The sequence below is a fragment of the Malania oleifera genome, chromosome 8 (assembly GCF_029873635.1).
Source record: "Malania oleifera isolate guangnan ecotype guangnan chromosome 8, ASM2987363v1, whole genome shotgun sequence".
NCBI classification, from domain to species: domain Eukaryota; kingdom Viridiplantae; phylum Streptophyta; class Magnoliopsida; order Santalales; family Ximeniaceae; genus Malania; species Malania oleifera.
Window position 1 is genome coordinate 41,231,866 of NC_080424.1, and position 18,537 is coordinate 41,250,402.

The window sequence follows — 18,537 nt, forward strand, 5'->3', positions numbered from 1 at the left end:
CTCACCTTTGGACATGTAATTGAATCCATTACAATCCAAGCTGCCAAGTGAAATTAGTCTCTTTCGTAGCTTTAGTATGTGTCTTACATTACTCAAGTTTCTCACAACACCATTAAACATTTTAACTTCATCATTTCTGATGCCAATGATCTTACAAGAAACATCATTACCCATAAGAACTAAACCTGAATTTACCAACTTGTAAGTGCTGAATCACTCCATATATGGAGTCATATGGTAAGAACATGTCGAGTCTAGAATCCATGTGTCCATTAGGTGATCCGACCCCGACAAAACTAAAAGTACATCACCATCACTACAAACTGAATTTTCTTCTTGATCCACATTTGCTGATTTTGAAGTCCCTTTATGTTTTTTAGCATTTCCTTTCTTCCAATTCGGACACTTTGGTTTAACATGCCACTTTTTACCACACTTATAACACCGGATATCATTTTTCTTCTTGGATTAAGTATGAGATTTTTGATTCGATCCATTTTTGAATTTTCCTTTCCCACGCTCATAGTTACCTTTCACCATAAGTCCTTTTCCATGCGAGTTTTCATTATAGATTTTCAGCCTTTGATGAAAACCCAACAAGGCATTTGTCACCTTTTCTAAATTAAGAGTCTCTTCTGCCCATGTAAGAGATGTAACTAAATTTTCATAAGGATGAGTTGTTGGCAAGGAATTTATTAACATCAAAGCCTTATCAGCTTCTTCAAACTTAACATCAATACACATTAAATCACTTATAATTTGATTAAATGCATTGATGTGTTGATTTAAGTTCGAATCTTTAACCATATTAAGCCAATAAATATATTGCTTAGGGAATAATTTATTAGAAAGTGATTTGGACATGTATCAGCTTTCAAGCTTTTGCCACACAGCCGCTGAGGAATCCTCTTCCAATAGAGCACTTCGTTGGCCAAACACAAATGTATTGTGGAAACAACCTTTGCCTCCAATTCTCTTCAATTTGCCTCATTCATACATTTCAGTTGAACATTATACAAGACCTTCACCATCCCTTGCTACACAAGCAAATCCTTTACTCTCCTCCGCCACAAACCGAAGTTTCTAGTTTTATCAAATTTGACAACGTCAAATCTTACATAAGAAGTACCCGATGCCATGACAACCTGGCTCTGGTACCAATTGTTGTGAGAATTGAATATGAGACTGCACAACAGAATATAAACGCATTAAACAATGAAGCACCAAAATATAATTCACATACATAGTATATCTAAAAGAAACAAGAATCCAAAAAAAATATTTATATGGTTCGGTAAAGCCTACATCCATAGGAGCAATTGGCAAATGTTTCACTATGAAAAATAAAATACACAATACAATGGTATTACAATGATCTCACACTCTTCAATACACCTAGAATGACATATTTAACAACCCAATGGAGGCTTCCCTCCAAATACCCAACTGTCCTAACGTTCATATTCAAAATTTGAAATCATCCTCGTAGCTCCGAGTCCAATCGTCGACGAATAGGGTCAATTCGTTAACGAATCAGGCCCATTCGTCGACGACTTTTGAGTGTTTGAATTTTTATCTGCTCTCAGTATCTCCACTCGTCAACAAATTAGGCCTATTCGTTGACGACTTTTGAATGTTTGAATTTTTATCTGCACTCGATATCTCCACTCGTTGATGAATGAGGCTCATTCCTCGACGAATGTCTATTGCACAGCACCAATGACTTGATATATAATTTCCTTTTTTTCGTCTATGCACTCCACAAAGTATAAGAGCCACAAAAAACATAACAAAATGAAAATTGTTGTATTTGATTTCTTATGGGCAGCCGATGTTAGAGAACTATCTTTTTTCTTTGGTGGCAACATTTGAGAAGTTGACGTAAGCTTTATAATTAATGAATCTTATTGCTGTTGCATCACATTGTAGCAAGGAGTCATTGTTTATGGAGCATGAGCATATTTGACTACTATCATACCACACTCCAACAAGTAAACCCAACTTAAGAGGACAAGGGTGTTACAAACATACTATAATTTATATCACTTATAGTCATATAGTTTTGGTAAGAAAATTACTCAATTATCTTTCCTTTTCTCTAACCTCCCTTTTCACAGGCTAATACAAAAAGAGAGTTTAACGATCAATGGGAGTTATGCTTGATCTTACTTAATATTACATCTCTATAATGAAAAGATTATAACTTATGCCCTCACAATTTGTTGCATTTACAGGTATAGTGGTGCATTTGGGTCTCTCACCAATTATCAAGTTAATAACTATTTTTTCTTGTCGACCAACTACTTATGCATTTTTTAACTACTCATTTTAAGATCTTAAGATTATTCCCATATTACTTTTAAATTTTAATAAAAAATTATTATTTTATAATGTTTGTCCAATAAGTTGTAATAATTTAGAATAGGTTAAATTTAAAATGTCATTTGTCATTTTGCAATTTTGCTCAAATGCAAATGGAAGAACCCTCAGTCGGTTTATCCTGCCGGGTTTTGACACCTGCCAGTTGACTGCACATGCTCCCCACCTTCTTTTGATTTTTTGTTTTTGTTTTTGTTTTTAAACGGCGTTAGAGGCGGAACAAAAATTCAAATTCAGTTGTTGGAGAGCCTGCACAGCGCTCTCTCTCTCCCTCTGGTTATAAACAGAAGACGGAGTAAGCAGGTAAATAGTCCACCAACAGTCTGCAAAGCAAGCCACGAGAGAGAAGCAAATAATATATATATATATATATATATATATATATATATATATATATATGCGCGCACGAACTTTCATACACAGATCCATTCTTCTTTCTTCAATTTCCGAAAAAGAGAGACCAATTAACACTCCTCTGTGTTACAGAGAGAAATAGAGATTGTCTGAGCTCTCTCGCTTTTTTGTATTTCTTTTCTTTTCTTTTCCCTCATTTTCTTGCTCGCCAGGAAAGGAAAATGGAACGAAGCACCTCCGTGAGGAAGCCTCACACTTCCACTGCAGATCTGCTCACCTGGCCGGAAAATCCTGCCTTCGGTTCGCCTGCCCCCGGCTCTTCCGCTCCCGGTGCTCTCTCCGCCGCCCGCTCCCACCAGGTACGCCTTTTTCCGGCCAACATTAACGGGAGGCTTAGAGTGTTTTTGGTGTTTTTTTTTTTTTTATTTCTATATTGTTTTTGGGTTATTGTCAGCCGTCCGATGGGATCAGTAAGGTGGTGTTTGGAGGTCAGGTGACGGATGAAGAGGCCGAGAGTTTGTTGAAAAGGTGAGATCTGGTCCTGCTTCTTCTCAAATCCACTTTTTAAAATTTAGTGATTACTGGTTTTCGTGATTTCCTAGTTCAGGAATTGCATTTATGTCAATAAAATCTTCACGGGTTTCACAATGCCCTATTCTTTTGGGTGGGTGTGGTGGTGTTCAAGTTTTGAACTTGATAGTCAGTTCATTATTTTTGTCCCAATTTTTTTTTTTCAAATGTTGCCTTTTATTTCCAGTGATTGATCTTCGTCTTGCCAGTAAATTTGAAGGAATAATCGAAACACACACACACACACACATGTACCCACAATTAGGAATCTTTAGATGCGGTACTGGGATTTACTTGGCTTGAATGGTTGCATCTTACTTCGTCTTCAAAAATGTCCTAGTTCAACAGCCTTTACTTTGCTATATAACAGTTCCTGAGACTGAGTCTGATAGGTTTCTCAATTGCCGTTAATCCAAACCATTTAATTTGTCTTTGAAACGCCATAAATATTACGATTATATTGTTATCCTTTTTAGTCAGTCCGCAGCATGATCTAAATTCTGCCCCTTCAACCCTTTGCTTAAACTTGCAAGATCTGGATTTGGTTAATTCAGGAAATGTTGCGAAAGAAATGATAGAGTTCCTATTTTTTTTTTCCTAATTTAAAAATTAAATCATAAAAATTATAAAACATATGAGCATGTGTTTGCTGCACAGAATGGAATATGGTTTGCAGTCCCAGGAATATATATAAAAATATATATATATATATATATATATATATATTTTCTATGATGCTTTATCAAGTTCGCACACTTGGTATAAAGGCATCAACACATGACAAATCTTTTGACTGCTTCACATGCCTAGTGCACTTTAGGGCACAAAACAGTGAAACCACTAAGGAGTGTGTGCGGCAGTCGAGAAACAAAATGTTTAATAGCTTACTTTCCTGTAGGCATGTTTGGATCAAGATTTTGTTTGAGGAAAAGAAAGGAAAGAAAAATATAAAGGAAATGCGTTTTTTTATGCTTTATATCAAGTGCTATTAGAAATGAGAATTTGTTCTAGTAAAATAAAAAATAGAAAGAAAAAAGTTGTGTTGAATTAAAATTTTGTTTATTGACTTTCTATATATTTTTTCTTCTTTCTTGCTTTCCATGATAATCAAAGAAAAAAATTAGATTCCTTCATATTTCTTTAATTCTTTCTTTTGGTGTATTTATGTTTCTTAATGGATACTGCACAATTTGTTATGACTGCAATGCGTTTGGTTAAACATTGAAATAGTATTTTGTGTTGTAAATGTTTCTTTATTTTTCTAGAGGAGGTATCAGGCTTGTCTGACTCTGCCATGAATCTGAGGTGACTGAAATTGTTAAATTTCCAACTTCCAGGAAGCCTTGTTCAGGTTATAAGTTAAAGGAGATGACAGGTAGTGGTATTTTTGCTGATGAAGAAAATGGTACGCTAGAAGTCAGTGGTGTCACTCCAACTTCAAGTAGCAAAACAGGACTGCGTATGTACCAGGTATATGCTAATTAAGAGTTTTTTTTGAGTGTGCAGAGCTCTGTTGTTCATAAGTTCATTGTTATATAGATTCTACATAAAATTATGTTTTGATCACTTGATTTTTCATTTCCTAATATTTGGTATTCTCAGCAAGCGGTTGCTGGGATCAGTCACATCTCATTTGGTGCTGAAGAGAGTGTTTCTCCCAAGAAGCCCACTACTCTGCCTGAGGTAGCAAAGCAGCGTGAGTTGAGTGGGACACTGGAAAGTGAGTCAGAGGCAAGGATTAAGAAGCAATTTTCTGATGCTAAGTGCAAGGAGCTCAGTGGACATGACATCTTTGCACCGCCTCCTGAAATTCTACCGCGGCCATTGCCTGCATGTTCATTGCATTTGAATGACAGCCAAGAGTTGGGAGAACCTGCACCTCGCAATGTTCGTACATCTGTAAAAGTTTCTAATGTGAGTAAACTGTGGGGGTGATGACATGAATGCTCTTGTTCTTTGTGTGTGTGTGAGAGAGCCTCAGCATAATTTATTTTAATACATGAATTGGGGAGGATTTTGCAAGATGCCTTGAGCTCCTGTCTTATATTGGGCATGTTGGAGGATATGCCAAAAAGAGATTTGTTGAGATTGTCCATGCATTTAAGTGTTATTAGATTAAACATGCTAAGAATGCTGGCGGTACCAACCAGCAACATTAGCTTTTAGGAGGGAATGTTTCTGGGAACCTTGGTCCTATATGCACGGCACATGGATTGGGCTGTGTTGAAGTCTGCATTTTATTCTAGCTCGACCTTTCTAGTGTGCACAACACCCCCCCCCCCCCCTCCTTTTTTGTTTGCTTAGGCATTCATTTCCATGACTTATTCTCTATGAATTTAAAGATCCAACTGGTTTGATCTTGGTTTTGGTGATCCTACAGCCTGCTGGAGGTCAGAGCAGTATTGTGTCTAATGAAGAAGCTGCAACAAAAACTGCAAAGAAGATTTATGACAAGAAATTTGCTGAGTTGACAGGAAATGACATTTTTAAAGGAGATGTTGCTCCCACATCTGCTGAAAAGCCACTGAGCATTGCGAAGCTGCGGGAGATGAGTGGCAGCAACATATTTGCTGATGGGAAAGCAGAGTCTCGAGATTACTTGGGTGGAGTTCGCAAACCTCCTGGTGGTGTGAGCAGCATTGCTCTGGTTTAATAATATATGCTAGGTCTAACTCAGTTAATCTACATGGTATCTGGTTTTGTTTTTCTGGTAGTTGGGGTTATGGTTTTTGGATGATTTAACCTTGCATTGTTGGATTTAGCAAATATGCCTAGGTTTTAACATGTCCTACCAAAATTGTGTAGTGTTTGGCCACTTGGGTTGTGTTTCCATAATCTTGTGTGTTCAGGACATTATTTGATTAATGATTCATTGGGTTCAGTTTTGTTGCTTGGCATCATGCTAATAATCATTTTGAAGTGGTTTCATCCATCGTCAATCATCTAACTTGGCAGGGTTTGAATGCATTCAAAAATGGCTTCATGTAGTCTTATGGATTGAGTGGGTGCAACAATTTTTGGAATGAAAAATAAAATTTGGTAACATTTTGAATAAAAATTGAATCATTTAATTGATTTTTTTTTTTGAAATATTTGTGTTAGGAATTTAGCCCAAATAGAATAATAAATTAAATAAAATCAAAGTACCTCTGGCCCTTTTTAAGGAGAGTCAAACTTTATGTAATTTTCAGCTTAAATTGATGTAGCAAAACTCCTCAATTTGTCTTCTCTAGAATACAACTTGATTTGAACCGACTCTAATTTTGCACCAATAGAAGAGTCCAAAAATTTGAAAAAACAACATTCTTTGGTTGTCAAACTTTTTAGACTCGAATGATAAGATAGTATGATGAGAATGAGATTGATATAATGTATTGATGTATTGGGGGTCTATTTATAGGTACAAATGACTCTTCATAATCCATCCACTTAATAAATACTAGCCACGAGCATGCACTATGTGCGTGCTTCATGGTTCTCAATTTTTAAAAAATTTTAAAAAATTATAAAAAGAAAATATTGGATAGTATAAGGACATTTTAGAAACTGAACGAAGAGGTTAAAGGAGAAGGAAAACTACTTCCCAATTTTTTAGGAATGGTTAAATGTGAATTATAAGGGCATTTTAAAAACTTAACAAAGTGGTTAAAAGGGAAGGAAAACTACTTTCCAATTTTTTAAAAATGGTTAAACATAGATTGTGTTGTGTTTTTTACACTAATAACCTTAATTGTTTATTTTTTTTAACAAATGAAAAAATATTTTACATGAGGTTAATTTTGGATTTTAGAAAGATGGCACTAGCTAGGAAAATCCCCTCTATAGCAGTGCAGAAGATGTATATAAATTAAATAGTTACATATTTAAATTCAAGACACACTTAACATAATTAATACTATGAACATATGAAATACATGAATGAATGATTCAATCAAGTATAGATACATACTCTACCCCAAGATGATATATAAATTAATATCATGTATGCATCATACATGTAAAGTGTTGAAGATAATTTAATAACCAAAGAGGATAATTATGTACATTGGGAGGTGTGTTTTGTATTGAACTTTCACTTAGTAATTAATATTTTTTAATCCAGAATCAGTTGTGTTGGGATTTGTGTGATCTCAAGAGGGGGGAGGGTGAATTGGATATTTAAAAACTTTTCGGCTAATTAAAACATTTCAATTCATCACAGTTCATATCTCATTCAATATTAAAAACGTGTATGTAAAATGATTAAGTTATTAGTGCAGACATATATGTGTGCAGCTTATCTCATTTAAATTAAATGTGTGCATGCAAATAAATATAGTAGTGAACAAGCAAGCATGCACATATGGAAATTTAGGTGCAGAAAATAGATGAGAAAAGGAGAGAGAGGCACACGATATTTGTTATCGAAGTTTGGCCAAACCAGCCTACTTCTCCACCTTAGGCATACCCCCCAAGGATTACACTATTCTTACTCACTTAAACGGGCGGAGCAGAAGCCGTTACAACCTCTCCTTATGGGGTGAGGTAAACCCCAGCTCAATTACCAAGTTAAGCCCAACTGGTCTCTTTTATGGGGCGGAGACATCTTTGTTCAATTTACGGATTGAATCGAACTGGTCTCACTTATGGGGCTGAAACTCCCCAATTCAATTAATGGGCAAAACCCAACCGGTACATTAAAAATAATTTTTTATACAAAATATATGCTTCTAAATACAAGTAGAGATGTACAATTTTAAGCTCAATACAAGCACTCTAATATGATATGCAATAATACTCAGTAGAGAAAGGGTGTTTTCTCAAAACAATATTTTCAATTTTTGAGAAATGATGTGCATGATAAAATATTCAAAGATGTGACCCTATGAAAATTTTCTCCCAAAAATATATTTCAATACAAGTAAATGAGAGCCTAGGGTTTGCTCTTCAAAAAGTTTTTGCACAATTAAAATATATGTGTATATATATATATATATATATATATATATATGATAAATACATTCTCCAATAAAGATTTTTGCAAATAAAAATGTTAAAAGAATCTGGGATTTTAAGCTAAAAAATATATGTACAATAAATACAATTAAAAACAAATGTCCAAACAAAATACTCTTCAAAAAATATTTCAAATAATGTAATAAAGAGAGTTGGAGAGTATGAAAAATTTAACCCCAAAATGATTTTTAAAATAAAGGAGTATATGGGGGAACTTTGAATAAGTAAAAAATCAGAGAGAAAAAGTTTGCTAATCAAAGTTATTAATCTAAGCAAATGAAGGGGTATTTATATTTTTTCTAAAAAAGTGACTGTTAGGGACACACTCAATATTTTTAAAAATGTTTATCTAAAAAATAAGTGTGTTTAAGACTGAAAAAATAACCCAACTCGAGAGGTTCGGTTGCCTAGTCCTTAGGGCCGGTCACCCGAACAAACACAAAACCTATATTGGGTTCGGGTGACTATGGGTGAGTTTGATTCACTGAAGCCAAGGCGATTTCCCAAACCTTCGTAGGTTTGGGTGCCTGGTTCATTGGTTCGGTTTGCCGTGCCTCACAATTGGGTCGCCTGAGATGATTTTGAACTATAAGTTCGGGCGGCCAGGGACAGTGGAACAGTTAATGACCAGTGTTGACCTAGTTGGTCATATCCCATTTTGATAATGATAAATACATTTAGTACTGATGTTTGCACTAAGACTTGCATGCAGGTTCACTCTACACATGGAATTGAAAAGAATGCTATATCATGATGGTGAATGGTGATATTAAAGAAGACTGAAGAATATTGTACCTTATTTGTAATTTTATTTTTTAAATTCTTCATTCTAGGTTGTAATTAATTATGAACTATAACACTATATGACTTGTAATAATCTGCATCATGCATGGTAGGAAAATATGCTCAGAATGACCTTAGATAGACCTTAGGTTCCCACACTTAGTGCACAAAGCCCCACTATACTTTACATGTTATCAGGGGTCAAATTAAAATCAAAGATTGAACCTTAGGTTAAAATCATGAGGCTTCGGGCGACCAAACCTGACAAGTCAAATTGCTTCGGTCGACCGAACCGTGGATTGGTCAAAAAGTTTACCAGGATTCGGGTGACCGAACTCAAAATGACTTGAGGTCCATGGTCAATTGAACTTGTACCTTATACTTTTCCATCATCCCCGGGCGCCCGAACATACATTTCATTTTATCCTCGGGCGACCGACCTTGGCAGTTTGGTAAGCTGAACTATGGTTTAGAAGACTTTGGATAGAATGGAAATCGCATTTGGTCAACAAATCGAACCTAAATTTAGGCATCGAAACTTGAAAAATTACTTTTTCTATTATATCTGTTCAGGCAACCGAACCAAGGGATAGGCGCCCGAAACTCTCGAGTTGTTTTAATTTTTACTTCAGTTAATTAGGGTAAATCAGGGTTAATTTCTTAAACTCATTTAAAATATTTTTAATAATTCTTTGTGTGTCCCTAACAATCATAATTTTAACCCTCTCTATATATATGAGTTCATTTGCAAAAATTAAGAGAGATTAGCATATCAATTAGCCAAAAATCCTCAATATTTTCAAGATCATATTTTTCATACTACTAAGCCCATACACTCTCTGTTTGTCATTTCTTTGATAAATCCAACTTTCTAAGAGTGTTCTAAAGTGGTTCTTGTTGCTTAAACTCTCATTATTCTAGATTGATTGAGTATTTTTATAGAGAGTGGTTGCTAGGATTTCCCCCCGATTTAATCATTAAATCTTTGTGTGGAAAAATCCTTGTAGCTAGTGGGTCTTTGCATCTTGGTTGCAAGACTCATCAAGCTTGTGTGTTTTTGACCTACAAAAATATTTTTTCACAAGCTTACATTTTTCAAATATCTCTTGAGCTATTATTTTGAGAAAAATCTTGTTTGAGATATTTTGAATATTCTTATTGAAACACTTTGAAACTGTGGTGATTGATTTACTTTGATTATTTGTTTCAAAGTTTGCTTGGAAAATCTTGACTGTATATTTACATTAGATTGAGTGTTTAGCACATATTATTAATCATTGAGCATATTTACTATCATTTGTGCTTGCATTATTATCTGGACTATATCGTGGTATATTTATGCTTGCTAAGAAGCATATTTCCATGTACGCAAAATTTGTATTGAACATTTATTGTATTCTAGGTGTGGGTCTGAAGAGGGAGACTAACCTTGTTGAATAGTCCCGAATTGGCTTAAACTCGATTAGGAAAGTTAGGTGCCCCATCCTTGTAAGGTGTAGTTATAGGTTAAGGTCAGTCCCGTTAATTGACTTGGTTGTATACGGCGCTGCTCTACCCATGAAGTGAGCTTATAGTGGAATCCTTGTGTTGGTGAGCCAAGGTGGGGACGTAGGCACTTTGGCCCAACCTTGATAACATATTGTGTGTGCAATTTACTTTTTCGTAATTTATTTACCGCACGTGTATGATTTATTATGAATGATTGGATTTATAATTGCATAGACAGACCCTAGGTTGCGTTATACTATTGTTAGACTGTTTGACCTAGGAAAGAATTTTTAAATATCTAATTCACCCCCCTTCTTGGGATTGCACCAAAGCTAACAAGTGGTATTAGAGCTCTGTTACTTAGACATAACAGTTAGTTAGTAAAAAGATCATGATGACTCATGTTGGTGCATCCCCTTCATGTGAGGGAAGGTTAGTTATGAACCCTCCAGTGTTTTGCAATGAAAGTTTCGTCTTATGAAAATTTAGAATGACTATATTTGTTAAAGTCTTGAATTGGAGGTTCTGGAAAGTCATTGCCCAGGGAGATAGTATACCTATGAAAGTTGTTGACCTTATTGGTCATGCCCGGTTTTGATTATGACAAATACTCATTGTATCTAATGAGTGTTTGAAATTTTGTGCAGGAACTAAGACTGTTAAGATCAAGATGTGCACAAAGCAAGCAAAGCCTGAAGACCTAATTACTTTATGTTGTAATATATAATTCATTTGTGTAATTGGTCTATAATATTAATTAGGGCTACTTGGTTTGTAATAAGCTCACACACATCACATGTATGATTTACTACGTAAGCTCAAAACAAACCATGAATGAGAAGGGACCTTAGAAAGACCTTAGGGTATTCTCTTAACACCGGACTTTTTCGGTGTCTTCAAATTGGCCCCCAAGTGACCTTAGGACACACACATTTACACATATATTTGTTAGGCACTTGAATGGGCTTGTTTGTTTCGATACGGGACCGAAATGCACACATGGTGCACTTTCGGTTGACCAGCCAAGTACCGAAACCTCCCTGGTCAAAAGTTTGACCATCTGATCGACCAACCAAGGTAGTTCAAAAGGCCCTGGTCGACCAAAACCTCCCTAGGTCAAAGTTTGACCATTTGGTCGACTGAACCAAGTTGTTCACAGATACCTGATTGACCGAAACTCTTCTTGGTCAACATTTGACCACTTGGTCGACCGAACCAGGTAGTTCAAAAGGCCCTGGTCAATCGAAACCCCTTGGGGTCAAAATTTTGACCATCTGGTCGACCAACCCTTTTAGTACTCCAACTACCTGGTCGACTGGAGGGTCCTCGGGAGAATTTCCAACGATCTGGTCGACCGAACAAGCCAGTTCAAAATAGCCTGGTCAACCGAACCTCGGAAAATTGAGAAATCTCCCTCTCCTGGTTGACCGAGCCTTCAGTTCAAAAGTCCCCTGATCGACCGAAGCATATGAGACTTGGTCGACCGGACCTCTTGGGTTGCCCTGATTTTTTTACCGCAGTTAATATTTTTTAAACAGGATTAAAATGCTTTAAATATCATTAAACTTTCCTAATAATACCCAATAGGTCCCCAATGGTCATATTTTCTCCCATGCCTATATACATGAGATCATTTGAGAAAATTAGGAAGCATTAACCACTTTTGATTAGGGAAGAATTCTATGAAAAATAAAAACCCTATACTACTCATATCTAAGCCCCAAACACTCATACTTACCTTCTTTGATTGCTCAAACTCTTTGTAAGTGGATTGAGTGTGTGTTTGGAAGGGTTTGCTCTTATTGTTTTATGTAAGATTGATTTTATTTTTACGAGAGTTAAACCCTAGTATTCTTAGGGGACTTTGTTGATATGTCTCTCCTAAGAAGACTTTGATTTGATCTTCCGAGCTTGCACCTTCATTGCAAGATTTTGAGAAGATTGTATTTGTTTTTGGTTGCAAAAACTTTTCAAACACTTCCAAATATCTATTGTGCTTTTATCTTAAAAAACATTTGAAGAGATATTTGTTTGTGTAATAAAATCTTTGTTGCAATATTCATCAACTCACATATCATTTGCTGAATACAAAGATTGAATATCTTTTGCAAACCGAATATATATATATATATATATATATATATATATATATATTATTGGAGCATCATATGATTGAGGAAACCTGCTCATTGAAATATACATATTGTCTACCTAGTATCTTTGTGTGAACTATTATATTGAACATATCTTGTGATACAAAGATTGTTTGTTTGACACTCTCACGTACGCATTACACTGATAGAAAATACTTTTGAGAGTTGCACCATCTAGACCACATTGAGCTTACATATTGAATCATATTTGTGGTGTATGTTATTGCGCGTATCTGGGTACACATCTGCTTTACTTGAAAGCATACTCATTGTACCATTTGATTGTATTTTAAATACTGTTGTATTTCCAGGCACGGGCCTGAAGAGGGAGGCTAGCCCTAGAATAGTCCCGGATTGGCTTAGATTCGGTTAGGAAAGCTAGGTGTGTCGTCCTATTAAGGCATGTAGGTTGAAGTCAGCCCCGCTAATTAACCTGGTTAAGGTTGAGGTCAGCCTTGTGTTAATTTGACCTGGTTGATAACGGTGTCGCTCTACCCTTAAGTGAGCTATTAGTGGAATCCTTTGGCTTGTGAGCTAGAGGTGGGGAACGTAGGCACAGTTGGCCGAACCCCGATAACATATCGTGTGTTTGTTTATATTCATGCAGTTTATATTTACCGCACATGTATCTTATGGGTGAATGATGTGCATGACTTAATTTCCACGTTATACTTATCTACGCATTTGGAAATTGTATAGATTGACCCTAGGTTGTGTATTTACCGTTGTTGGATAAATTAACCTAGGTGAAAAAGTTTTAAATTCCAATTCACCCCCCCTCTTGGGAATACACCAATTCTAACAAAAGTAATTGATTGTGTTGATGTTCCTAAATCTGAATTTGAACTAAATGATAATGTTAGCTTTACCGTGATCCCAAGAAGGGGGGTGAGTTGGTACTTTTAAAATTAATGCCCTAGGTGAGTATCCTAACAACATTATATTCATAACCCTATGGTCAATCTAGTGCAAGTAAAGTAAATCAATTATAATATATACCAAAAATTAAATGACACAATTTAATTAATTACGCATGCACTGGAAAGCAGTAAAGGAAAGTGACACGTAGAAATGTTCTCGAGGTTTGGCAAATTACCTATGTCTCCGCCTTGACTAACAAGCACAAAGATTACCACTACACTTGCTCACTTAATTGGGTGGAGCCACCTAAACAAACTAGGCCAATTAGTACAGGGCTGACCTCAACCTTTACAACCAATCCTTACTAGACAGGATTACTGCCCCCTCAAGCCACTCCTGGAATCACTTAGTATGTTCACAATAATGAAATTGGTACAGTGACTATACTTTTATGTAAAGCAGATGTGTACCCAATATAAGCAATCACATACACCACCAAATGATATAATGAAGTAAGCTCAATGTGGTCTTAGATATCTACTCTCAAATATTTATACAATCGATGTAATCAGTGCGTGAGAGTACAAATAATGTAATTTTTGTATCACACAATATGTACAATCAAAATGCTCAAACAAAGATATTAACAACACTTCAGATATCTCAACAAATGATATTTCTCAATATATAAGCCTCAAGAGATGTACAAATTTTATTTGCAAAAATGAGTTTGATCTTTGTGTTCAAAAATAATATCACTCGAGGAATATTGCAACAAAGATCTTTAACACATAAACAAATCTCTTCAAAGATTTCTCAAAGTGAAACACACTAGATATTTGAAAATGATTTGAAAATATTTTTAGCAACCAAAATCAAATAAGAACCTCTTAATATATTGCAATGATTGTGCAAAAGCTCAAACGAAGTCTTCTTAGGAAAGACTTATTGTAAAAGTCTCCTAAGAGAACTTAAGGTCTTGCTCTCAAATAAAATTATTTCAATCAATCACAAAACTGAGAGAGCAAACCTATAGAACAAGAACATTCAATTCACACTTACAAATGAATTTTTGGCAATATGGCAAGGTAAGAATGAGTGTAGGAAGCTTAGAAGTGAGTAATAGAAATTTTGGAATTGAGAGAAAATTCACTAATCAAGTTTGCTAATCTTGTGCTAATTATTCCAAATGAAGGGGTATATATAGACTTCCCTTTGATTATTCATTTAACCAAATTTATATGTGTATGTGTGAGTGTCCTAGGGTCATTTCTAGGTCTTTTTTAGTTTGAGCTTACCTATCCTACCATGCAGATGATGCATATGGTTATTACAATCCAAGCCCTATTTACTATTACAGACCCTTAAAGAATAATGAAATTAAATGCAACATAAACTGGGTCTTCAACTACAATTCCTTGTGCCATCATATTGATCTTCCAATCAATATACCTGCACATAACCTCAAAAGCCCATCAAATACAACAGGTATTTGTCATTATCAAAATCGGGCGTGACCTATAAGGTCAACATTCTCCTTTTTTTTTTTTTATGATGACAAATACATCATACAAAAAATATGGGTATAGCCATAGATGGCTCCCCCTAACAATATGCATTTAGTGCAGCCTAATTTCAACCCAATTTTTTGCCTTCTTCATCTCCCCCTTTTTGCAACAGCAAAAATAGCCATAAAGAAATACAGTTCTAGTTAATGGGTAAAAATCATTTTTATACACAATAAGTTTGGAAAGTTTTCGAAAAATTTTGGCAACATGCCGTTTGAAAATAGGACTTTCCAAAACAAATCCCGTATAAAAAATAACCTATTTGGAGTTTATGAGACCTAACAATTTATTCACAACTACTCAAATAGTTCCAGTATGATCTATGCAATAAAACATAAAGTCCATCATCATCATGCAGTAGATATGAGAAATGTGCATTACAAACAATAACCAATTTTTATAAAGTCTAAGCTAATTTAAGATATCAACAATCATATTAGTTGTTAGACTTGTAAAATTTATTTGAACGCTCCCCCTAAATTTATGCAAATTATGAAATATCTAAGAAGCATCTCTACTGTGCATTAGCCCTAATTCACGTCTAATTTGTATGAACCTATCTTCGGGAAGTGGTTTAGTGAAGATGTCTGCCCACTGCTCATTGGTGCATACAAACTCAAGAGCAACATCCCTTTTCTGCACATGATCACGAAGGAAGTGATGTCTAATCTCAATGTGTTTAGTTTGTGAATGTGAGATAGAATTTTTAGAGATGTTGATTGCACTAGTATTATCACATTTAATTGGTATTGTATCATAGTGCAATCCAAAATCCATGAGTTGTTGTTTTATATAAAGAGTTTGAGCACAACAATTACCAGCCACAATGTATTCTACTTCGACTGTGGATAAGGCAACTGAGTTTCGTTTCTTGGAGAACCAAGAAACGAGAGATTGTCCTAAATAGTGACAAGGGCCGCTAGTACTCTTTCTATCAACCTTACTACAGGCAAAGTTAGCATTAGTATAGCTCACAATCTCAAAGGTAGTATGCTTAGGGTATCATAAGCCTAACTCTATAATTCCACTTAGATACCTAAGGATCCTTTTAACAGCTAATAGATGAGATTCCTTAGGAGCAGCCTGAAACCTAGCACACACACACACACATATTAAACATAATATCAGGCCTGCTAGCAGTGAGATATAGAAGACTCTCAATCATGTCACGATACAATTTTACGTCAACAAGGATCCCTCGTTCATCTTTGTCAAGTCTAATGGAAGAACTCATAGGGGTACCAAGAATCTTACAATCTTCCATATTAAATTTCTTTAGCAAGTCCCTGACATATTTAGATTGGCATATGAAAGTTCCATATTCAGTTTGTTTAATTTGCATCCCTATAAAGAAACTAAGTTCACCCATCATGCTCATTTCAAATTCACTTTGCATGCATTTAGAAAACTTATTATACAACTTATCATTAGTTGCTTCATCCACATTAATTTGAACAAGGAGCATATCATCATTTTTGGATTTTATGAAGAGTGTAGTGTCAATCTTGCCACGGGTAAACCCATTTTCTAGTAGAAAACCACTAAGCTTCTCATACCAAGCTCTAGGAGCTTGTTTCAATCCATACAATGCCTTAGACAACCGGTAAACATGATCTGGATACTTATGATTTTCAAAACCGGGTGATTGTTCTACATATACCTCGTTATTAATAAATCCATTTAGAAAAGCACTTTTAACATCAATTTGAAACAATTTAAAATTTTTAGAAGCAACATAAGCAGGTAGTATACGAATGACTTCTAACTTAGCAACATGAGCATATGTTTCATTAAAGTCAATCCCTTCCTCCTGATTATAATCTTGAGCAACTAGTTTAGCTTTATTTCTAGTTGCTACCCCATTATCATCTTTCTTATTTCTATATACTCATTTGGTTCCAATAATTGTATGATCATTAGGCCTAGGAACTAGGATCCACACTCTGCTTCTTTCAAATTGATTAAGTTCTTTTTGCATGGACATCACCCAAGACTCATCTTCCATAGCTTCTTTAATATTTTTAGGTTCTTCTTGGGACAAGAAAGCAAAATGACTTACTAGGTTCTTTAAGGACGATCCTGTGGCTATACCATGGGATGGTTCACCTATGATTTGATCTATAAGATAGTTCCTAATAAATTTCCAATATCTAGGCAACTCCTGAATTTCATTCCCATTATCATTATCTTAAGATGATTTATCATTTACTTCTGAATTTTCACTTGCATTGTTTTCAATAAACAATTTATCTAAACATTTTCTAATATCAATATCATCTTCATCATTTTTCTTAGAAAATGGATTAGATTCATCAAACACAACATGGATAGATTCAATGACAATCAATGTTCTTTTTTGAAAACCCTATATGTTTTACTATTAAAAGCACAGGTTAGGAAAATGATTTCATCATATTTAGAGTCAAATTTTCCTAGATGTTCATTATCCTTAAGCCCAAAGCATTTACAACCAAAAATATGAAAATAAAAAATATTAGGTTTATGGTTGTTCCACAATTCATTAAAGGTTTTATTAATTGACGGTCTAATCAACACCCTATTCATGACATAACAAGCAGTATTTATGGTCTTGGCTAAAAAATATTTAGGTAAGTTATGTTCATTCAACATGGTTCTACCTATTTCTTGCAATGACCTATTCTTTCTTTCTACCACATCGTTTTGTTGATGGGTCCTAGGTGTAAATTAGTTATATGATATGCCCTCTAGGTCACAATAATTTTCTATGTCTTCATTCTTAAATTTAGTTCCTCTATCACTTCTTATATGAGTTATCTTATAGCCTTTTTTCATTTTGAATTCTCCTACAAAGCTTGCTAAACTGTTCATATGATTCTTTTTATGTGAAAGGAATAACACCCATATGAATCTAGAAAACTCATCAACAATGACAAAAGCTTGGACATAATTACTAGTACAAAAATATTTTGAAAAATGTCCTACTTTCTCTAAATTGCTCTTCTGAACTTAATAGAAATTTAATCTTTAAGAGTATTTATCACATCTTGCTTCATAAGCTCTCAAACTTTAAATCAAATCAATTAGAACTTGTGAATGAGCTGAATGGCTAAGAAGATTGCTATAGGTTTCAATCTTGATGGAGGTACAAATATATAAGAAACCCATGCATGAATGTTAAAAAATGAAAAGCAATTTGAACTTGAGCCTCTCAGGTGTTCAGATTCATAATAAAAGAGGCAAAAATAGGCTTATGACCCTGAATAGTTATCATTTGTGACTTTTTGGTCCTCTAATCCTAAGCATGTAAAACCAAGTCTGAACCATTGAAAACCTTATAGTACTTGGCTAAGAATTTGAAAAATGGGAAAGGCATATGATTGCAATAGTGCATAACTCATGGGGGA

The 18,537-nt window shown here is 34.9% G+C and overlaps 1 protein-coding gene across 2 annotated transcripts; it reads left to right on the forward strand.

The window, feature by feature from the left end:
* The first annotated feature begins 2,502 nt into the window (after nucleotides 1–2,502).
* LOC131162901 (uncharacterized) lies at nucleotides 2,503–6,188 on the forward strand. Of its 2 annotated transcripts, XM_058119513.1 has the most exons (6): nucleotides 2,503–2,682; nucleotides 2,946–3,092; nucleotides 3,188–3,261; nucleotides 4,641–4,773; nucleotides 4,906–5,217; nucleotides 5,684–6,188. In XM_058119513.1, exons 2-6 carry the CDS (start codon nucleotides 2,955–2,957, stop codon nucleotides 5,954–5,956), a joined length of 930 nt encoding a protein of 309 aa, XP_057975496.1. In that variant the 5' UTR covers nucleotides 2,503–2,682; nucleotides 2,946–2,954; the 3' UTR covers nucleotides 5,957–6,188. The 2 variants fall into 2 exon arrangements, with proteins under 2 accessions (XP_057975496.1, XP_057975495.1); XM_058119512.1 differs by lacking the exon at nucleotides 2,503–2,682 and having other exon boundaries at nucleotides 2,765–3,092.
* Nucleotides 6,189–18,537: the final 12,349 nt, after the last annotated feature.

Excerpts from the sequence above, each read along its gene's own strand:
- LOC131162901 (XM_058119513.1), top strand. The coding sequence starts at position 2,955 with ATGGAACGAAGCACCTCCGTGAGGAAGCCTCACACTTCCACTGCAGAT. Across the intron at positions 3,093-3,187 it reads CCGCCGCCCGCTCCCACCAG|CCGTCCGATGGGATCAGTAA; the intron begins GTACGCCTTTTT and ends GGTTATTGTCAG. Across the intron at positions 3,262-4,640 it reads GCCGAGAGTTTGTTGAAAAG|GAAGCCTTGTTCAGGTTATA; the intron begins GTGAGATCTGGT and ends TCCAACTTCCAG.